The sequence below is a fragment of the Schistocerca americana genome, chromosome 1 (assembly GCF_021461395.2).
Source record: "Schistocerca americana isolate TAMUIC-IGC-003095 chromosome 1, iqSchAmer2.1, whole genome shotgun sequence".
NCBI classification, from domain to species: Eukaryota; Metazoa; Arthropoda; class Insecta; order Orthoptera; family Acrididae; genus Schistocerca; species Schistocerca americana.
This window is the reverse complement of record NC_060119.1, coordinates 977,707,465-977,731,804: the sequence shown is the minus strand read 5'-3', so window position 1 is coordinate 977,731,804 and position 24,340 is coordinate 977,707,465. Positions and strand designations below refer to the sequence as shown.

General features: G+C 38.8%; 1 protein-coding gene across 6 annotated transcripts in view; it reads right to left on the bottom strand.

Annotated features, from left to right (window-relative positions):
- Positions 1 to 24,340, bottom strand: part of LOC124615782 (large proline-rich protein BAG6) — a 227,613-nt gene that overhangs the window by 46,413 nt on the left and 156,860 nt on the right. For all 6 annotated transcript variants that reach the window (XM_047143900.1, XM_047143945.1, XM_047143927.1 and 3 more), the window contains exons 15-16: positions 21,857 to 21,901; positions 15,025 to 15,162 (exon numbers count right to left, since the gene is read on the bottom strand). In XM_047143900.1, coding sequence (XP_046999856.1) covers positions 15,025 to 15,162; positions 21,857 to 21,901 — 183 coding nt within the window. The remainder of the gene's footprint in view (positions 1 to 15,024; positions 15,163 to 21,856; positions 21,902 to 24,340) is intronic.

The window sequence follows — 24,340 nt, the reverse complement described above, 5'->3', positions numbered from 1 at the left end:
ATTCAGTCATAAACCTAGTCCAATACTTTGTACGCTCATACTGTTTTCACCAAATAACGTTGGGGAACTGTATCAAATGCCACCCGAATGCAACGGAAGAGAGGAACACTGTGTCAACTTATTCGCAACTTTCTACACTGGTTTGGAATTCTTAGACAAAAATAGATGCCAGAATCCATATTAATTCTTACAGATGTTTTATTTCTCCAGAAAGTTCTATAATTCAACTAAAGTTTGATATAAGAAATGCAGACCAATAGTTATATGAATCTGTCTAATGACTCTTTTTGGAAACAGATAAGACCTGTGCTTTTTTCCAGTTGTTTGGTACCCATTGTTGCTCCAAGGAACCTAAAACAAAAATTGTTGCTCCAAGGAACTTAAAATAAAATGCTTTTAGAAGGGATAATCAGTGTAACACCTTAGAGGTATTTCATCAAATGCTTTTCCACTATAAACTTATTTTACTATTATGTGATTGCTTTACTGCTTTCCACATTTGTGCAATGATTGGAAAAGAGAACCCATATTATCATCTTTCATAGTGAAATAATTTTGGGAGAGCAAATTCGTATTTTGGCCTTTTGTCTTCCATTTTCTGTTTCAGTGTCAGTGGTCACTGAGTGTAATAGGTGATTCAGATTTGCTTACTAATTTTATTTAAGAAAAAAGCCATAGGATTTTTTAGACAGATTAACAGGTAAAAATTCTGAATTCACTAAACACTCCTTGCATTTCTTTCTTTACATTTTTCCCTTTCCTTTTCTTGGCTATTGTTTGTCAACAAGGCTTTGACTTCACTTGCGTTAATATCCTCTTTGCTTTTGTAGCATGCTTCCAATGAGGCTACTGAGCCACAGTAAGTCTTCTCCATCACACAAACGTGACCAGCATACAGACTACAGACTTATTCTACCGCACTTTTAAATTTTATCCTTTTCTGATCCACATCTTCACCTTCAGAACTGAATATGTGATGAAGACTGCTCTTGCCTAATAAGTCTTCTGGAGCAAAAGTGTTTCTGTAATTTTTCTTAACAGACCTTTAACTACTGTAACAGTCTTATGGTTACTGGTTCCTTCCTGTACCTTAACTGATACAAAAAGTTTTGGTCTGTTAGATACTACGCAGTGCACATTGGCCTCTTATGCTGGTTCTCTAACTGTTCAATGAACTGTACTGTATCATTAAACAGTTTGTCCTACTCCACAAAATTTTGCCCCTCATATCAAATGACACTGGTATTTGTTTCTTAATTTGTTCAGAGAAAAAATTCATTTACCTTTGCCTTTGGATAAAAAACATACAACGTTCCACTGCAGTTAACTTCCCACTCCATTTTTGCCAAAATTACTATCAACTTGCCAGTACATGAATTCCATGGTGAATGTAGAACAAGTTTAATAATTGTTACTGAAAATAAAATAACTTCCTTGATTTTATAAATGTGATGTGGGCATTATACAGCTGAGTGCAGAAGTCACATCTGCCAGCAGGAAATGCACGTTTGGATCAAAGTCAAAGTCATTATATATGCTCGAGCTGTTACTGTATGTGAAAACTTTTGTTATGCATATCATTATATGCAAATAGCAGGCAAGCTACTCCAGAAAATTAATAATAGAGTAAACTGACTTAACATTTAACATTACCTTCCTGACAATCACTAGTAAATGGGGAGAGACATGTAGGAAAATTTTATTGATTTACAGAATTGTAATAAAAAAAAATTTGATAACTCTGTAAGTCAGGGGTGTTAATAAGTGAATGAATAAGCATGTTTACTGAATAAGGGCAAAAGTTGACAAATGCTGAAGAAGTTGCTACCTGTATAATTACATGGAAGTAGTGTTAATTGGATTTTTGATGTGTTACAGCAACAAGTCTATAACAAGAAACAGAAATTGTCAACTATTTTAAAACTCCGGGTTGGAATATCAACAATACTAGGAAAAGGATAGATTGGTACTCAAAATAAAGATGACCCTTTGAGTTGCAGACAGGCACAAAGAAAAGACTGTTCCACATTATAGCTTTTGGCCAAAGCCTTATTCAGCAAAGGAAAATCACACACACACACACACACACACACACACAAGCAAGCAAGCCAGCCTCACGCTCCACATGACTTACCATTGGCAACTCCAATCAGCCAATCAGAATGCGGCTGTCACAAGAATAGCAATCTGGAGGGGGTGGGGGGGGGGGGGAGGAGGAGGAGGAGAGATAGCATGGTGTGGGTAGGGGGAGAGAAGAGTGCTGTCTGGCGGGACACACAGGAAGGACTGATGAGATGATGAGGTGCAGGTGGAAGGTGGGGTGTGGGGGAGAACATGGGAAGCGGAAGAGGTCAGGAGGAGGGAAGACGAAAGGATGGGCAGGTGTACTTGCAGGGGGCTACATACAATGAGGGTTCAAAGACATGAAAGAGGAGGAAGTGATAGGACAGAGGACATGCAACTGTTGGATGGTGGATGTGGGGACAGTACGTCACTGTAGGTTGAGGATGACATAATTCCGTCAGAAGGGTGCTGGGATGATTTCAGGAGTGGGAATGTGTCTTAAGGATAACTCCCACTTTCACAGCTGGTGGTGGAGAGGAGGATCCTGATGGCCTGGGTTGAGAAGCAGCCACTGAAAACAAGCATGCCCCCCTGATGCTTGTTTTCCAGCTGGAGCTACAAGTGGTAGGTATCATGTGTGCATGAGGTGTGCTTGGTTGTGTTAATGTGTGTGTGTGTTCATATCAGCGCACACTCCACTGCAGAGTGAAAATCTCATTCTGGAAACAACCCCCAGGCTGTGGCTAAGCCATGTCTCCACAGTATCCTTTCTTTCAGGAGTGCTAGTTCTGCAAGGTTCGCAGGAGAGCTTCTGTAAAGTTTGGAAGGTAGGAGACGAGATACTGGCAGAAGTAAAGCTGTGAGGACCGGGCATGAGTCGTGCTTCGGTAGCTCAGATGGTAGAGCACTTGCCCGCGAAAGGCAAAGGTCCCGAGTTCGAGTCTCGGTTGGGCACACAGTTTCAATCTGCCAGGAAGTTTCATATCAGCGCACACTCCGCTGCAGAGTGAAAATCTCATTATGTGAAAATTAATTTCTATTTAAAACTTATGTAACATTGTATCAATGAAAATAATCAATTCCTGAAAATATAACATAACTTGATAAATAAGAAAAATCCACCCACCACGCAACGGCAGGAGAACACACAAATAGAGGTATTAAAGTTTTCCTTTTTTTTTCTATATCTTTCATTTTCTGACCTGTCTATTTTTCATTGTCCTCTCCCACCTGTATCACATGCAATGCACACAGTGTTCCCCTAATATTAACTCATGCACAATGTTTTTGGAGTAATCTCTGTCTTGCGCATTAACCTATCTTTCACATCTAAGCTCCCAGGTTTTCAAATTTCTTCCAGTGTAGCCTCAAATAATGTCTTTCCTTATTATCCAGTTTGGTAAGTCTCCCCTGACCTGGACTTCTGGGCGACTCTTCTAAGCTCTATCCCCTTCCCTAAATGTCACCAGTTCTTTTCCTACACTCCTCTTCCTTCCCCTTCAACCTTTTTGCCGGAAGGAAGAGCCACTGGCTCAGAAAAGCTACAAACTTTGATACCTTCGTGTGTGTGTGTGTGTGTGTGTGTGTGTGTGTGTGTGTGTGTGTGTATGCGCGCGCGCGCTTGGAGGTGGGGGGGGGGGGGGGGGGGGGCACACTCAATAGTTTTCATTGGTTTTCATAGTTTTGTTTCCATATGTAAAATACCAAGATTAATTATCACACAAATGCCAGTTGAGACACTGTAAGATCAACTGACAATCTCAAGACCAATATTTTTGTGACTAACATATAAATGTGCTTTCTTTTAATGGCATGACAACATGACATTACTGTAATGAGTTTATAGAGTATATGATAACTGCAGTTACAAATGGAAATTGAGACTTGATCCAACCTTCAAGTGGTGACTGTCTCTGGGCTGATTATTCTTGCAAAAATGCTTCAACAGTACTTACAAATGAGCAAAATTATAATTGTTAATTACTGCATATTCAGATATTTTTACAGAACTAACATAAGATTATACTTTATATTATTAACAAGAAAATTCATGGGAACACGAGAGAAAATGAGATAGTAAAACAAATTGGGCAGCTACATCTACATGATTACTCCGCTATTCACAATAAAGTGCCTGGCAGAGCATTCAATAAACCACCTTCAAGCTGTCTGTCTACTGTTCCATTCTAGAACAGCGCACGGGAAAAACAAGCACTTAAATATTTCTTTGTGAGCCCTGATTTCTCTTATTTTATCATGATGACAATTTCTTCCTATATAGGTGGGTGCCAATAGAATGTTTTCGCAATCGCAGGAGAAAACTGGTGATTGAAATTTCATGAGAAGATCCCGTCGCAACAAAAAAACGCCTTCGTATTAATGACTGCCACTCCAATTCATGTATCATGTCTGTGGCACTATCTCCCCTATTTCACGGTAATACAAAATGAGCTGTCCTCCTTTGTACTTTTTTTATGTCATCCGTCAGTCCTACTTGATGCAGACCCCACACCGCAAAGCAATACTCCAGAATAGGGCGGACATGTGTGATGTAAGCAGTCTCTTTGGTAGACCTGTTGCACCTTCTACGTGTTCTGCCAACAAATCACAGTTTTTGCTTTGCTCTACCCACAATATTATCTATGTGATCGTTCCAATTTAGGTTATTTGTAGTTGTAATTCCTAAATATTTAGCTGAATTTACAGCCATCAGATTTGTCTGACTTATCACGTAGTCGAAATTTAGTGGATTTCCGTTAGTATTCATGTGAATAAGTTCACACTTTTCTTCATCCAGGGTCAATTGCTACTTTTGGCACCATACAGATAGCTTATCCAAATCATTTTGCAATTCGTTTTGGTCATCTGATGACTTTCCAAGATGGTAAATGACAGGTGTGGGATGCGTCACCAATAGCCTCTCCCACACAAATGTCAACCTCTCCGGCACGTGGTATCCCCTGCTACGCTAACGAGGCTCTGGCGACCGAGTTTCTCCCGGGATAAGGAGAACCCTCTACTAAGCCAACGACCTTCTAGAGGGCGGATGAGCTGGTAGAACAAGGGCACCCTCTTGTCCTTGGAGTGAGAAATCACTCCTAAAGACGGAAGAATCACCAAGGGTGGTCAACGGCATAGGATGCTGAAGGCAACGGGAAACCACAGCATTAAAGATCCAATGGATATCCCCAGGAAAACTCATCATGGCAGGGTTCAATGTCAAATTATCCGGAGTTTCAACTCCCCCACTCGGATCTCCGGGGGGGAGAGCCTTGAACAATGCCACAAGTAAATACAAAAATAATGCAACAATAGCAACTTGGAATGTAAGATCATTATACCAACCAGGCAAAGTAAATAATGTTATACAAGAAATGAAACGCCTAAAAATTAACATTTTGGGTGTAAGTGAAACAAGATGGCCTGACTCAGGAGAAATGACCATTGACAACATGAAAGTATATTACTCGGGAAATTCTGATAGCCAGCACAGGAATGGGGTAGGAATAATTTTAGATGAGTATGCTAGTAAATCTGTCAAAAGCATTTTACCAATCTCAGATAGAGTAATCAGTCTACATTTACAAACGAAACAAACAAATATTAATTTAATCCAAATCTATGCTCCAACAGCCGACAAAGACCAAGAAGAAATAGGAAAATTTTATGAAGAATTAACACAAGCAATAGGAACCTCAAAAAGCAGAGACATTATTATCATCATGGGAGATTTTAATGCCAAAATAGGTGAAGGATGTGAAGGTGATCTTATTGGACCTTTTGGTTTAGGAACAAGAAATGAAAGAGGAGATTTGCTGTCACAATTTTGCCAGGAAAACAATCTGTCTATTACAAACACATTTTTTAAACTCCCTAAACGAAGACTTTATACTTGGAAATCACCAAGAGACTGTAATGAAGAAGTTTGCAGAAATCAAATTGATTTCATACTTATAAACAAGAGGTACAAAAATTCTATTCATGGTGTGAAAACATATCCAGGAGCTGATATATTTTCTGATCATAACCTTTTAGTAGCAAAGTTCCATGTGAAACTGAAAGCCATACAAAAGAAACAAAAGAAGGACTATATAAATACAACTATTCTAAGAGACCCCTTGACTAAACAAAAGACTTCTGAAGAGATTAATAAGGAATTAGTTAGGATAAAGAATAATCAAACAGAAGACATTGATGGCAAATGGGAACTTATAAAAGACGCATTAAATAATGCATGTAAAAACACAATGGCGACCAAACACGACAACATGAAAAAGAAGTGGATGACAGAGAAGATATTACAATTGATGGAACAGAGAAGAATACTTAAAAATAGAGATGAAAGTGAGTATAAAAGATTACATGCAGAAATACGAAAAGAAACACGGCGAGCAAAAGAAGAATGGTACAAGGAACAATGCTCTGAAATTGAGAGTTATGAAACAAGACATGATAGTTTCAACTTACACAAAAAAGTTAAAGATTTAGCTGGACTTAATAAAAAGAAAAGTACAAGTTTATTGTTAGATAAAAATGACAAAATAATTCCTGATGTTAAAGGTAAACTGGACAGGTGGACAGAATATGTCAAAGAACTATTTGAAGATACAAGAAAAGATCAAAAATTTTATGATAACATGATCGGAGAACAAGGACCAAGCATATCGAAAGAAGAAATATTACATGTTATCAACAAATCAAAGACAGGAAAAGCCCCTGGACCGGATAAGATACCAAATGACATCCTGAAACTCATAGGAATAGACCATATAGATATATTTGTACAATTGTTTAATGATATTTATAATTCGGGAATTATTCCTAGGGATTGGTTGACATCTACCTTTGTTACATTACCCAAAAAGGCTAATGCCAAAACTTGTAATGATCACCGTACAATAAGCTTAATGAGTCACACCTTAAAGATATTTCTAAAAGTTATACACCAACGAATATACAAAAAAGTAGAAGAAGGTATAAGTGAAACACAATTCGGTTTTAGAAGTTCCCTCGGTACAAGAGAAGCATTGTTTGCTTTTAACATATTAGCGCAACGATGTATGGAGGTTAACCAGCCACTATATGTGTGCTTCCTGGATTATAATAAAGCATTTGACAAAGTTCGTCATGATCATCTCATAGAATTGTTAGAAAAGAAAACACTTGATAAGAAAGACATCCGCATTATATATAACCTCTACTACAATCAAACCGCAACCGTGAAGGTAGAAAATGAGTTATCGAATGATATAGAAATAAAGAGGGGTGTGAGACAAGGTTGCGTTCTCTCACCCTTATTGTTTAATATGTATTCAGAAGACATAATCCAGGCAGCTCTATCAGATGAAATAGCTGGCATTAAAGTGAATGGGCTAAACTTTAACAATGTTAGGTTTGCTGATGACACTGCACTACTAGCTGGAAACCTCAGAGATCTACAATTACTTCTTGACAAAGTCGCAGAAAAATGTGAAGAATTTGGCTTGACTCTTAACGTAAGCAAGACTAAGTTCATGGTGATATCTAAAACACACCAACAAGAAAATCTTACAATCAATAGGGAAAGAGTCGATCAAGTACGTAAATTTAAATATCTCGGAACAATTGTAAATGAGGAGATTGAAAGCTCAGAAGAAATTAAATCGAGAATAGGACAGGCCAGAAGTATCTTTAATAAGATGAAAAATGCATTCTGTTCAAGAGACATTTGTTTAAACACAAAAATGAGGTTGCTAAGATGCTATGTATTCTCAATATTATTATACGGAATGGAAGCGTGGACATTGAAAAAGAAGGACATGAACAGTTTAGAAGCTTTTGAAATGTGGGCATATAGAAGAATACTTAGAATTAGTTGGGTGTCGAGGATTACTAATCAAGATGTCCTAAGAAGAATGGGAAAGGAAAAAGAATTAATTAAAATTATTAAAGTAAGGAAGCTACAATATTTAGGCCATGTTATTAGGGGAGTAAATTACAAAATATTGCAAATAATACTAGAAGGGAAAATTTGTGGGAAGAGAACGAGGGGTAGAAGACGGACATCCTGGATTGACAATTTAAAAAATTGGTACAACTGTTCAACGTCAGAACTCCTTAGATCAGCCAAATCAAGATCAGAAATTGCCATGATGACAGCCAACCTTCTTAGAGGAGACGGCACATGAAGAAGAAGAAATGACAGCATCATCTGCAAACAATCTAAGATGGCTCCTGAGATTGTCTCCTATATCATTAATATAGATCAGGAACAATAGAGGGCCTATAACACTTCCTTGGGGAATGCCAGATATTACTTCTGTTTTACTTGATGACATTCCATCTTTCACTACGAACTGTGACCTTTCTGACAGGAAATCACAAATCCAGTAGCAAAACTGAGGCGATATACCATAGGCACGCAGTTTGGTTAAAAGACGCTTGTAAGAAACGATTCAAAAGCCTTCTAGAAATCTAAAAATATGGAATCAATTTGACAGCCCTGTCAATAGCATGCATTACTTCATGAGTATAAAGAGCTAGTTTCGTAAGAATGATTTTTCTGAATCCGTGCCGACTATGTGTCAATAAATCGTTTTCTTCGAGGTGCTTCATAATGTTCAAACACAGTATATGTTCCAAAACCCTACTGCAAATCCATGTTAGTGATACGGGCCTGTAATTCAACGGATTACTCCTACTACCCTTTTTGGGTATTGGTGTGACTTGAGTAATTTTCTAGCGTTTAGGTATGGATCTTTCTATGAGCAAGCGGTTGTGTATAATTGCTAAATGTGGAGCTATTGTTTTAGCATACTCTGACAGGAACCTGAAAGGTATACAATCTCGACCAGAAGCCTTGACTTTACTAAGTGATTTACACTGCTTTGCGACACCGAGGATATCTACTTCTATGTTTATCATCTTGGCAGTTGTTGTTGATTGGAATTCAGGAATATCTACTTTGTCTTCTTTGTTGTAGGAGTTTCAGAAAACAGTGTTTAATAACTGTGCCTTAGTCGCTCTGTCATCAGTGACTTCATCGTTTTTATCACACAGTGAAGGCACTGATTGTGTCTTGCCACTGGCGTGCTTTATGTATGACCAGAATCTCTTTGGGTCTTCTGCCAGATTTCGAGACAGAGTTTCATTATGGAAATTATTAAAAGCATCTCGTATTGAAATACATGCTGTATTTCAAACTTCTGTAAAATTTTGCCAGTCTTGGAGATTTTGCGTTCTTTTAAACTGGACATGCTTTTTTGCTGCTTCTGCAACAGCGATCTGACCATTTTTGTGTACTTTGGGGGATCAGTACTGTCACTTATTAATTTAGGTGGTTATATATATCCCTCAATTGCTATCAATACTAACTCTCTGAAATCATTCCACAGCTTTTCTATGCTTACATGATCAGACTGGAAGGAGTGAATACTGTCTCTTAAAATGGTGTTAAGAGCATTTTTATCAGCATTTTTAAATAGATATACTTTGCATTTCTTTTTGAAGTTTGTAGGTGTTACAGCATTTGGCCTAGCAGCAACTGCCTTGTAGTCACTAATCCCTGTATTCGCCACGATACTCACTATTCGTTCAGCATTATTTGTTGCTAAAAGGTCAAGTATGCTTTCGCAACCATTTACGCTTCGAGTGGGCTCATGAACTAATTGTTCAAAATAATTTTCTGAGAAGGCATTCAGTAAAATTCTGGATGACGTTTTATGCTTTCTGCTAGCTTTAAACGTATAATTTTTCCAGCATATCGAGGGTAGAATGAAGTCACCACCAACTATAATTGTATGGTGTGGTGCCTATTTCTAATGAGACTGAAATTCCCTTTGAGCTGTTCAGCAACTATATTTTCTGAGTCAGAAAAACGGTCCAATTAATAGTTTAGTCCGATTGTCAAGTATAACTTCTACCCATACTATTTTGCAGGAACTATCTATTTCAAATTCACTACAAGGCAAACTACTTCTGACAGAAATAAATACTTCACCACCAACTGTGTTTAATCTATCCTTTCTAAACACTGTTATATTGTTTGAAAAAAATTTTGGGTGAACTTATTTCCAGCTCTGGCCACTTTTCTGTACCTGTAACTACTTGAGTTTCAGTGCTTTCTATTAGGGTTTGGAGCTCTGGTTCTTCCCCAACACAGCTATGACAATTTACAACTACAATACCGATTGTTCTAGAACTAACTTACTGTGATTTTACCTGTCCCCTTTTAGACGGACGCCCTTTCTGTGGTTCCCTGGGACCCTCTAACCCAAAAAACCTTCAAGTCCCTTCCACACGGCCCCTGCCACCCATGTAGCCGCTTCCTGTGTGTAGTGGACTCCTGACCTATTAAGTGGAACCCGGAAACCCACCACCCGATGTCGCAAGTCAAGGAATCTGCAGTCTTCACAGTCACAGAACCGCCTGAGCCTCTGATTCAGACCCTCCACTCGGCTTCGCACCAAAGGACCACAGTCGGTTCTATAGACAATGCTGCAGTTGGTGAGCTCCGCCTTAATCTCACAAGCAAGACTGGCAGTCTTTACCATTTCCGCTAGCCGCCCGAAATCAGAGAGAATCTTGTCCTATCCAAAGCGACACACAACATTGGCACTGACATGAGCCACCACCTGCAGTAGGCGGCACCCTGTACTCTTCATGGCATCCAGAAGCACCCTTTCCACATCCAAAATGACTCCTCCCGGTATGCACACAGAGTGCACACTGGCTTCCTTCCCCTCCTTGGCAGCCATGTTCCTAAGGGGACCCATTACACGCCTGAAGTTTGAGTCCCAACTACCAGCATATCTACATGCCCAGACCCTGGAGTCCGAGAAGCTTGCTCTGGAACAGGGTGGATGACTGCACCTGGCTCAGACACATTGTCAGCCACAGATAACACCCGAAACCTGTTCGCCAAATGAACTGGGTAGGCCCCGCAATCGGCCCGCTGGAAAGTTTTTCGCTGCCTCCCAGACTTTGGAATGATCTCCCACTCGACCATGGGTGAGGGGTCAACCTCAGTGCAGGCAGTACCCGGGGCAGCCACAGCAGTGGGTCAAATGGGTGACACGTGGGACGTGCTCGACGTCCCTCGCATCCTTGGTGTGTCACCTTACAGGCCAAAAGCTATATTTGTGACAGTCTTTTTGTTGTGCCTATTTGCGACTCAGCATCTCCGCTATATGGTGAGTAGTAACTTTCCTTTTCACAATATTGTTAAAATAATAGTGACACTACAATAACTGTTAAGCTAGAAGTGATTTTTTCAAAGGTCAATTGCAATTATGTGACTATTATCTAGGGCAAAACCCAAATTCTCATCCATTAAGAGCTTTTTTGTAGGATGGGGAAAGGAGCTGGGAAAGCACTGTGTTGAATAACTCCCATGTTCCAACAGTGCCCACATGGGATTTGTATTTCCCAGCAGCAGCATTGTGCGACACTGGTGGGCTACATAAAGGGTGCAGCTGTCCCTGCACTGGCCACAGGACAGAAATGCACTGTGATGTCTTGGGTTTGAGTTGGAGGTCACACCAACTGTCAGGCCAGCATGGCCATCATTGTCTCTGTCTGTGTGTGTGTGTGTGTGTGTGTGTGTGTGTGTGTATGTGTGTGTGTATGTGTGTGTATGTAGGGGGGGGGGGCAATTTAAGCTGGCAGATGACTGAAGTGTTGATAAATGTAGTGATGTAGTGGGACTCCACGCCAGATGTTGTCACCAGTTATGCCGTAGATACTAGCAATGCTCCTTTTAAGGAATTTTTGAGGCAGCTCTATTATTCGGATAATTACTACTAAATGCAAACCGGTAGTTTGTTAAATCCACACTCAGGGCCATGTGTTGATAAGTTGTAATCTAAACAAATCTGCGTGATACTTATTGTGTGCTTAAAAAATATTGTGAAACATAGGGCATGTATCCAACTCAGTCCTATCACTATCCTACAGCCCTGAAACAGTATGTATGTGGATGTAGATAAACATGACAGTCACTAGGAATTAAAACATGGTCTTCTGGTCAGGAATAAAATCGCCAGCCACTAGACCACAGGAGAGGTAACAAAAAAATTTATGAGCTCTTAATATACAACATTTTTGGCAAACAACAGTTTCGAATCCAAAGCCCAATGTCAAACAAGCAGACTACATTCACCTTTAGAATAACATCAACATCTATTTAACAAAATAATAATCAGAAAGTAGTTGGTACTATAAGCAGATCACAAACATAACAGCAAATCTTCAATTTTAGATTTAATAAAGTGCCTTACTTAGCTACAGTTGCAGTACACGTATCTACGCCGCGGGTTATTTAAAATTAGAAACTATACATTTTCATTCACTAATTAGCTATTGTATCATTTTTAGGAAAATTCTAGTAACAGTGATAAATTTTCAGAAAAGAATTGTAAGATACAGTTTTTAAAGGAATATTTCTTACTGATACCATTAACAGTCTCTGGAAATACAAATATTTCTCTTTTCTCAATGAAACAGTGTGGAAAGCACAATTATGATTCTAGGACGAAAAACAGCCTGTACAAAGTGGTTTAACATTTATAAAGAAAGAGGTCAGATTTATGGACATATCTTTACTCACAAACCTGTCATAGCATATTAAACATCTTGTGCACAATAAAGTCACGTTCAAGAATGAATTAAAGAATTTCCTATTAGGCACATCCAACACCATTGAAGAGTATCCTCATACTGACTTTAGCATTGTAATATATAATGTTTTATGAAGTTGCGTCATTCTATTGTACCACACTTCAGTAAAATCTACATCTATGATTTATCCTCAAATTACAGCGAGCACACTCAATGGGATACATAGAATATGATTCATGTAATCTACATCTACATACTGTCACTGAAGAAACAATACTGTGTAACAGTCTTTTTCAAATCTCTCTCCGTTGCCATGCTCGAGTCAGTGACCTACTGTTACTGTAGAAATTGCAAATTTTCAGTTCTTTACCATGAAAATTAAATGAAAGAATAGTACATAAATAAAATGAGGTAAAAAAGAGCTGTGAATTCCAAGTAATTGCATAATGAATCTGCTCACCAAGCCGCAGCAAGAGAATACACATATGAAGGCATTTGAATTTACATTAAATTTTCAAAAACAGATAATTTTTGTTGAATTAATTGCATTATGAATGATATATTCCATAGCTGGAGAATCTTAAGATCTGTGGGTCTGTTCACATATGCTGCTGTTGCCTAGCAAAGTCAGAGGACTAGAGAGAAATGAAGGAAGATCTGCAGATGACGGACGAATGTTGTAGTGGTTGGCAGCTGTCAATCACTCTCGAAATCTAATCTAATTTTGTCAATTATGTTCAAGGACACAAAGATTTCTTACTCGGTGAAAAGACTTTCTTGTAAAAAGGTGCCCATTTCTATCAGCTGAAGCCTAGAGTCAGGAACTGCTTTCAAACATGGAGAGAAACTTAAAAAGCAATAACTTAGTGCTGTGATTGCATGCACTTTTGCATTTATACAGCAAATTAACACAGAATTAGTTACGCAATATTGTTTCCCCATGCTACTTAACGGCCTGTAGCTGAGGGTACTTCTAGTACAAAACACTCCCCCTATTTCTTGTTCAACTTGTGAATGGTGTGTGGAAGCAACTGGTGCTGAGTCTCCACATGACAAATTTATGATTTTACAATTTTGGTTAAGCCACGAAATTAATGTATGATGAAATAATATGTTTCCAGATTCTTCTGGGAATGTCTGTACTCATAATTTTAATGGTGAACCTTTGTGATGCACAATGCCTCTCTTGCAGTTATCTGCCAATGGACTTGGATGAGCATCTCAGCAATACTGTTGTGTGTATTAAGCGAAAGCATGTTGAAATGTGAAGCTCTGCTTGCAATCTTCACTATTTCCTCATTTAATCCTACCTGTTACGAGTACTGGACTATCATGCAATCTCAAGAATTAGCGAAACTCAGGAATTAGCCAAACAAGTGTTTTGTAGACCATTTATTTTTTTTAAATCAATTTCAGCCTTACATCAGATTTTTCTCGAACCCTTTGAAGTGACTTATTGGCAACAGTGCAATCAATAATGGTCTTTCAGGCTATTTATGCAGAATACATTAATTTATTAACACTGATGGTCACCAACGTGCCAAGTGTTGATCCTCTTCAAGAACTCTTTAGTCTCCTGGTGTTGCAGCTTCCCTACACACAAAAATCTGCAAAGAGCCTGAAGAAGCCTCTAATGTTATCCATCAGATCATTTATGTAATGTGTGAACAGTAACTGCTCTACAGCTCTCCCTTGTGGTATTCTCAGTTACTATTACATCTAAAGATGTCAACTTTTTAAGACTAAAAAGTTTATTTCCAGATATGTAATGTAAAAATGTAAATAATGGAAGGAATAAAGGTAATCACTCACTGAATAGCTGTGGTATTGAGCAATCATGATGCCCATAAATAAGGCTGAAAACTGTAGGACATTTCAGCAGCATATTAATGTAAAACGTCCCAGATGGAATACTTATGCAACTCATTTGATGTTTATAAAATTGCAACCCATCTAACAAACACGAACATACAATAACATGAAGCAGACACAAGGTTGATGCTAGTGTCATGGAATCAGAAGCTTCAATCAGCTGGATAACAAAGACATAATACTCATTGAAGTGCAGTCCAAAAACGAATTTCAAAACTGAAATTGCAAATTGCTATAGCTCACATTTTTTCCAGTTTCAAAAAGATCTTTACATAATTTCTTTCCACTAAATCTTGACTATGTTGCATATCTGGTGAAATAATCTTAACATCTCACAAAATACTGGTGAAATAATCTTAACATCTCACAAAATACTGGTGAAATAATCTTAACATCTCACAAAATACTCTTAAGTGTCCATAAAAAAAAGAAAGGCTCATTAATAATTAATTAAACTTTTGAGTTTATGTTTTAATTAACAGAAATACTTACCATTGTCATCAAGAAATCGAGGAATACAGACTGTCCTTCCACGTAACTGTGATCAGGAAAAGATGATAAGAGATCAGCCAGAGAACCCCCGCCAAATAAAGCTCCCAATAATGCATCTTGGGAGTAGGCAGGGAAAGACTGAAAGTAAAAACAATAACAATGTGATGTTTGTGAAACTTAAATCTGCAACAATAATAATTGAATCAATCTTTTACCTCTCAATAACAATCACTGAAGTAAAGCACAATCATGGACAGGAAGAGGAAGTTGATGTACAACAAAAAGATAAAAATCACAAACAAAATATTGTATTCATAATGAATAAGAACAACATTGGAAATTATCAAGACCTATCTCTTTTTGGGGGAAGGACGTGGTGGCAAATTCCTCAGCAATACGGAAAGCGAGCAGCTTACACTGCAATATTTTACTCAATACCAACTATAGATGCTTCTGAAAAAGTATTTCGTCATATGGAGCAGATTTCAGGATACTTCAACCACTCATTATTCAATAACCCTGTAGAGGCCCTATATGAGGTGCTTTAACGACAACAATTTAGATTTACAACCACTGCTCGAAGATTTGGTAAGCACTGGCAAACAGCATATGGAGCAGAAGGATATGGCGTATTTGTTGATCGAACAGTCCTTGGGTGTACTGTAGGTTCCTAGTGTCCAGCAGACACAATGTTTCAGCAGTCAGACATGTTGCCGTCGTCAGGTGCACTGACAAGTTGACCTCCTGAGAGCTTGCAACCAACTTATATTCCCCTCCCACACCACCAGTTGTTCCCTCCATGGTTCAACACCCAAGGGCACACATTGACGAGTCACAGAGAAGCTTGTGTTGGTGTCTGTGATAGTGTTGATGTAGTTGCTTTGTCCTCCTCATTCACCAGATCATTGTGTTTGCTGAACGTAGTCTTAGTTACACCCAGTGCTAGTTTTACAAGTCTTGCTGAGATTATGGCTACAGTCTGACTGATAAGAATATCCCTGGTGGGAATTTTGATGGATTCTCTAATGACACTGTCCCAGTATTTGGAAGTTTGTGCTAAAATCCTGGTAAATGCATATTCTCTAGCATGGTTTTCTGACAAACTGCTCAGTGACTGCCTAATTGTTGGGGTACATTAGCTGAATGTGCTGCTGGAGTTCTCAGCAACAAACTTTAATGGTGCACACTGTTTGTCCAATATATGTCTTGCCACACGGGCATGGAATCTGATACACCCCAGGCTTCCACAAACCAAGATCATCTTCGACACTCCCCAATAATGTTCATCTTTCATTAAGCGGGCAAAAGATAGTTCTTACACAGTGCTCTTTCAGTATGCGCAAGACTTTTCCTGATGGTGTGCTGGTGTAGCGTATAAAGGCTGTGGTTATCTCTTCCTCCATGATTTCTTCTGTCTCCATAGGTCGTAAAGTAATGATGGGCAAAGAGGATGCTTGAACTGCCATTTTGATTATCTATTTTTTTGGAACACAGTTCTGATGTGTTCTAGTTCCGAGGGCAGACACACTGCACCTGAGATGGTGTGCACCCTGGGTACTAGTATTTTTAGCAACCCATTCCTCTGCACAGGTTGGTGGTAGTTATCTGCATGCAAATACTGATCAATGTGAATTTTCTTCCACGCACTCTTCACCCCACCAATACAGCACTGGGTCTAATTAAGAAGACACTCCGCAAATACAGTGATCCGGTAGACACGGCAACTACATCAACACTACCATAGACACTGACACAAATGTCTCTGCGACAACCGATGCATGCCCTTGGGAGAGAACGGCCTGTGGTGGCGGTGGAGGGGGGGGAGAAAATGTCGGGTGCGTGCCCTCAGAAGCTCAGTTGAACTTAGCATATCTACTGCATGTGTGAATATGCATATACTATGTCAAAAATTGACAATGGACACAACACTAAGCCACTTAAGTATTAGGATATTTATGGAAGAATCTAGTGCATCGATCTTCACATCTGGACCGACCAACTTTTCCACACAAAGAGAAAAATCAACAACAACAACAATAATAATAATAGGAGGAGGAGGAAGAAGAAGAAGAAGTAAGAAGTAAGTACAGTATCATTAACACAGATGGTCTCTGAAGAAACCAAATTGTCCCTCCACTGTCTTTGTAGTGCACATCATACAATATCAGAGCAGAAAAACAGAGAAAGAAATCTTTAAACAATTAATGATTCCCATTATTTGGTGGAACTTCAATGGATTTAGGACACATTCCAGAGATACATAAATCCCAACAAATGTCCTTTCAAAATGTTTGACTTTCATGTGCCAAACATCACGCCCTTTGTAGGAAGGATTGCCTTAGTGAAGACAGGTTTAACTGCTATATCACTGTATTTTCCCTTGAAAACAGTTGGAAAGCACTACTTGTTACTTATGTGTCAATGAAAACAACTGGGTGCATATTATTTTCAAATTTAGGCTGTACTTGACACATAGACCAACAAGGAAATTCAAGTCCCTGATAGTAATCACCAAAAGGGATTTTAAGTACAGTGAACAATGTATAGCCAACTAGCTGTGTTGTAATAAACAGATAATATCCATGACGGGTGACAAGAAGTCACTATGCTACTAGGAATTAACAAACAGCACTGAGAAACCCTAAGTCCAGAAATTGGCTGCAACTACGGCACCCATTTGAATGGCCACTGCTCAGTAAACAATTAAAACTCTAGGATAACATCATAGCTCGAGGTTCCAAGTTTATCGCTCCACTCCTAACACACTGGCAGTCATGCAGGGTAATTATTGGACTGGATGAACATTGTGCAGAACAATGCATCTAACATATTTTTGTGGCTTACAGATAGTTTGGGTAAAGACAACCTTATCAACTCAAACTGAGTATTCACCACATGAGAATTAGGAACTACTTTTTTTTCCTGATGTGTATATCCAAATAGTACAGGCTGTGAAACAGCCATTAAAGTGAAGCACATCGTGTTGGGCAACATTTTCACGAACTGCGTGATATAGCTGTCTCTAGGCTGCAGTGCGGTGGTTGCCATTCATGCAGCAGACAGTTTGTTCATTGACATGGCCATGTAGAATGATGCATAGTGCTTGCAGCTCAATTTGTACATCATAGCTGCTTTCACAGGCAGCCCTCCTTTTGAGGGGGCAGGAGATGGCTGTGACAGGTCTGGGGTAGATGGTAGTGGGAGAATGTATGGGACAGGTCTTGCATCTATGTACAGGGTGTCCCACTCAAACCTCCCTGATTTCAAAGACACAGGAGGGGGGAGAAAAAGAAAAAGAAAGGAAAAAACGCACACGCGCGCGCGCGCACACACACACACACACACACACACACACACACACACACACACACAAACACACACACGACGCGACAATGAAAAATGCACCACATTGTAGAGCATCTCAAAGAATTTATTTATTTATCATCAATACACCTCTACATGTGAACCATTTGTAGCATGAAGAATATAGAGTGTATATTCAATTTCTTGCCAAGTTCTTTGTAACATTTCCTCTGTTATTGTTGTAATCGCATTAGTGATACAACGTCGCAATGTAGGAATATTGTCCACATTGGTCACATACACGCGGTCCTTCACGAATCCCCACATGAAGAAATCAAGTGGTGTAATGTCGGGTGAACGTGGTGGCCAGGCAATGGGTCCTCCGCGTCTTACCCAACAATTGGGAAATTTATTATCCAGGGACTTGTGAACAGCCGTTGACCAATGCAGCGGAGCTCCATCTTATTGAAAAATTATGTTGGGTTGCAAGCCTTATCTGAGGGTACGCAAACTGCTCCAACATGTCCAGATACACTGACCCATTCACTGTTTGTTCCGCAAAGAAGAACGGTCCAACAATCCTGTCGTGCATTAGTCCACACCAGACGTTTAGTTTAGGGCTATCGTGAACATGCTCAATGACAACCTGCGGATTTTATGAACCCCAAATCTGAACATTATGCACATTATGCCTATTAATCCTTCCTGATAGATGAAATGTTGCCTTGTCTGAGAATAAACATCTTTCCAGGAAGCTGGCATCCATATCAATAAGCTGGCAACCATATCAATACGCTGCAGCATATCCGCAGCAAATTGTCGTCGGCATGGGTTGTCGTTTGGCGTCAGATGTTGCTGAATTTGCACTTTGTAAGCACACATACGATGACGCTGGTGAACTACACAGTGCAATGTTAATTGAGGTACATCAAGTTGCCTAGATGCTCGACAAATTGACTTACGTGGGCTTCTGAGAAATGTGTATCTGATGTCCTCCACTGTCTCTTCTGAAACTCTGTAACATGCACCACTAGAATGTTTCAGAACACTTCCTGTTGCCAGAAACTTCCTATACCGTTCCTTTAATTGTTTTAACCTCAGATGGATCACATTCATACATATGATTATAACTTATTTGCACAGTAATCGTTGATTTTGTTTCTGCAAACCACATTACTGCTTGTGCGAGCTGCTGTGGAGTCGTCATTTTTACTTCATGCGACCATGCTGAACTCTGGAGACTATACTTGGCACTTCTGACGCAGGAATATAAATTTTTTGAGATGCTCTACAATGTGGTGCATTTTTCATTGTAGGATCTACTGTGGTTTTCCTCTCCTGGGTCCTTGAAATCGGGGAGGTTTTAGTGGGACACACTGTATATTGCAGGGTTATGAGCCATGCGGCAAGAGACTGGGACTGGGTGCAGTGGGAATGGACAATGATATTGCGTAGGTTTGATGGAATACCACTTCAAAAATAATTTTGTTTATAATGGGAAACAACCGATTCCATCAGCACTGGGCATCACATGAAAGATGTGATGAGCAGTATTTGTTTGGGCTATCTCCACCTACACACTGCAAAAATGAAATTGCAAATATCTGCAGAACATCTGAGAAAATGCCACTGACAACAACAACGAATGCTGAATGTTAGATAGGTGGATTGTATACCAGTTGAAGAGGTACTGAATCGAACTGGTGACAACGATTGGAAAAATGCACAAGGTATGTGGATACTGTAGCATAAATTTCTTCATTTACAAGTCTAAACAACAAGACTGTGAAAATAGTATTTAAGCACTCAGCAGATATCACTCAGTCGTCAGGGATGCCTGAACCTAGCAGATACCACACAGTCATCAGATACCCCTGAATATGGCAAGTAGTCGGCTACATTGTAAAAGTTTGAGGCAAATGACAATGACTCATTAAAGCAGTTTCCTTTCTTGTTCTCAAATGCTTCACAATGTGGAACAGTCAGTCGCATTTAAGCTAACCATGGCACAGGTTACACCTTCGCTTGTCATCAAAGCTGGAAACACCCATTTCTATTGACAGTGCTTTAACAACTGATGGTAAAATAGTCCTCTGCCAAACTTCTGATAAACGTACAGGATGTACAATGAAATCCCAAACTGAACAACATTTACAAAGCAAACTACATATTAGGAACAAACAATGGATTTCTTCAAACAAATGGGATCTACACACACACACACACACACACACACACACACACACACACACACACACTTACACTTACAGTAACAGCCTACATCATCTAATAGTGAATTATGCAGAGACTTGTGTTTTGCATTGGTTGAAGGTAACCTACCTTGGAACAAGCTTCAGGTACCTGAATTTAAAGTTTCTTACAGAAATACTTCAACCGTAACATTCCTGACAAATCCATTCTCTGGAAGAACTTTGGATTCCCACTACGTTGATGTATTAAAAAATCAGGGCTGGCAGGCAAATTACCTATATGAATTTCTATTGATAAGATGACAGATGCTGTAGACCATTTCATTGCTAACCTAACTGCAAGCAAGTTGTACTCTGAGGCTGCAGTTCAGAAGGCCAGTGTCATACTGCATGAAGTGGGTGGCTCAGTTTCCACTGAACTGCAATTTGTGCTGAAGAAGAATCCTGGATACTCAAATCTTGATTTTTGCCTTGCTTATTTAATGGTGGAATTGTAGAACCCACGGAGAATATTATTCTTAGAACAATCCCTTTGCGTAAATATGCACTGTTGTCTTCTTGCAATGCTGAGATATCTTTCTCTATTTATAAAAGTGTATTATGAGACAGATGACTACTCACAGCAACGGAACATGTGGAAAAGTACATTATAATGAATTGTGCATCCCATTCCAGACGTAAATGCTTGAGGCAACACTTACCTCAGTACTTTGTAGCAGAAGTGAACTGATTGAGAATTAACATACATATTTGGCTAGCTTGCCTGTGACCTTATATTTTATAGCAAAAAAATGAAATTTCAGATAATTGCTTCATTAAATTTTTATTTTTATATTTCACCAATTTTGGCTACACATTTATGGACAGACATCAACTAACCAGAGATCACTTGTTCGTATTAGTCCCAGGAATGTATTACTGGAGGTGTTAAATGTTCCTTTCCACAACATCTATCCTCCCTGCCCTCTCCCTCCAATCCCCTCTTAAAAATAACTGAATCCTTTCCTGTTTCCACTTTCCTCTGATCCTCATCTGCCAACATCTGTTTATGATCCGTACTGAGAGGAAAAAAAGTATTTTGTGTGTCTCTTTCTTTTCTTGCACAAAAGCCATCTGTGTGTGCCCAAACACAAATTTAAAATATTTGTAGCCCACTACATAAACGCTCAGATTTTCAGTAGCTCACAGTTCCAACCAAAATTGATGCATTCAGTTGTTTTGTAATGGATTTCATTGTTTTTTAGACAATTTACATTTTCCAGATGGCTTCTGAAAGAATAATAAACATTTGAATGCTCTAAACAAGTTGCAGCACATACCTGGAAAGCCTGCATCAGATTTGGAAAATTGGAGAGTGGTGGTACCTGGGGGGGAAAAAAGAAATTGTATAAATTTAAGTTTACACAGAAAACAAATTTTTTTAGTGCACAAATAGTGAGAGTGCTAACTTTTTTTAATGCAAAACGTTTTTTAGCTTTTTATATCATCTTCAGGCAACAACACACTGGTCTTCCCAAAGAAGGCTCAGTCGGCAATAAAATAAATACTAGTAAATCACAATTTACATGTTTTAAACAAAATTGTTTTATTAGGAGTTTTGGAAAAACCAATTGATATAAAAACACATACCCTATATCACAAAAATACCGCCATCATATTAGAAATCTATCACTGGAATAAGCAGTGATGTATGATTTTCCATATGCAACTTGCACGCACACGTGCACGCACACGTGTGCGGTGTAAAACAGTTTTCTGCTACTAATTAGTATAGAATTTTTCACATGACTTCAAGACATTCTACCATCTCTCTAAAGACCATTCATTGAACTTTCACTGAAGCACACACAAATAGTGAGGAGTTTCTGGTCACACTAGTTACTTTTTTATTCTTGCAAAGTATTCTGGAAGAAATTTTAAAGAGAGATCAGGTATGTAATTCTTCATGTGGTGGTATTAGATTATAATCCTGTTTTTACTTACAGGTTCTTCAAATTTCTCCCTGTCAGTTGAAGTCACAGGTACAATGTTGTACTGTGTCACTTTTAAAGCTACTTCAGTGAAATGTTATCTGTTCTTTCTTTTAATTTTTAGTCACGCAGTCTTTGTAGCACATAGTTCACACACACACACACACACACACACACACACACACACACACACACACACACACAGAAAACTGTGTACCCATGGCGTTACAGTTTGTCAAAGAAGTATCTCTTTTTCCCAACGACTGAATCAGCTCAAATAATTTGTACTTCTCTTTTTGCTAAATGATACACTGTTGTTTTACAATCAATTAAACATATTAATTTGACAGCATATTGGAACACTATCAACAATGCTGTCCTTTGGTAGATAAACTAGCTATTTTTCCTGTACTCATTTCTCTAAATAATTAGTAATGTTTTAGCGACATATCTGTTCCATGAATCTTCATGGACATATATGAGACTGTATGATTTTCTGTCATTTGTAATGATGTATTTCCACTCTGCCAGGATTTAGTTAATGTAAGGGTATTGCATTCCCAAGATTTGTCCAAATAGTTTCTGTTCTCATTCTCCTCAAACATTTAAACCACAGTGCTGTAGTGAGCAGCTACAGGAGGCAAAACAAAATAGCACAGCCCATTTATACAGTGGAGAATTCTGCTGTGATTCTTTTTCTGCCTGAATGGGAACAACACTGCAACAATCCATGGTAAGATGGTGTAAATGTATGGAAACAATGCATCATCATATGATATAGGGAATAGGTCAAAGCATTCCAGGCAGCAATGAAAATGTGAACAGCCCACAGAATATTCATTCTCATTACATACTTTCTATGAGGGAACAAAATTAATCTCTACAGAACAGTCAGTCTGTACTTAGCTTTAACCCCTTCACGGACGCATTTTTTGTAGCAACTAAGCGAAAATAATTTTTTTGCTATTCTAATTGTGATCAACTGACTTTGTTCACTTTTTTGATAATTTAATTTCTGTGATTTAGGGCCAAACACTATTGGTGCATATATCACTACAGGACAGCAGCCTTTGAGATATATTAAAACTATGGAGGTAAATAAATTTCCGACTTCCCTTTTGTAATAAAATTTACTTACCACTATGTGAAAAGAATCCTTGAAACTATTACAAAATAAAGGTATGAGCTGATACATGTCACATTAATGTATATTGGAGGAGCAAAGCAATGTTTTCTGACAACAATAGTGATCCCACAACAAACAGAAACAGATTGTAGTAATTTTCATACACTTGGTGCAATGTACTACCACAATATGTTGGGCATAGACAGGGGTGGTAAGATTGTATTCTCAAAAGCTTTGGGATACCCCTAAGTTGGAGATAAGTATCCTTCCCAAGGGCCACAAATGACAGATTGATTTTGTGGTAAGTATATTTCCGAAGCCCCTTCCAGAAACTACTTTTGTTGTAACCATACTTCCTAATAACCATTAAAACACCGTTGTTTGGTGGGATAAAGAATTCCCACAGTCCTGAAATATATTTCACACCAAGCAGAAACTACAGCTGGTGCTGTGGACTGCCACTAGATGCCAGGAGCGTACAGATTTGGTAACACATATTCCCTTAAACACTATAAAGATATACATTTAGTGGGAAGTGTATCCCCCCAAGGCCTGTGGAAGCATTAAGAAACAGGTGTATAGCCTGCAAATCAGTTGCACAGTTAAAAGCAAGAAACACAACATAAATATTCTCAAAGAATGTCACCACCTTTTGGTGTGCAGGATATCTGTCAATATTAAGAATTATGTTAACTTTCAGCCTCCAG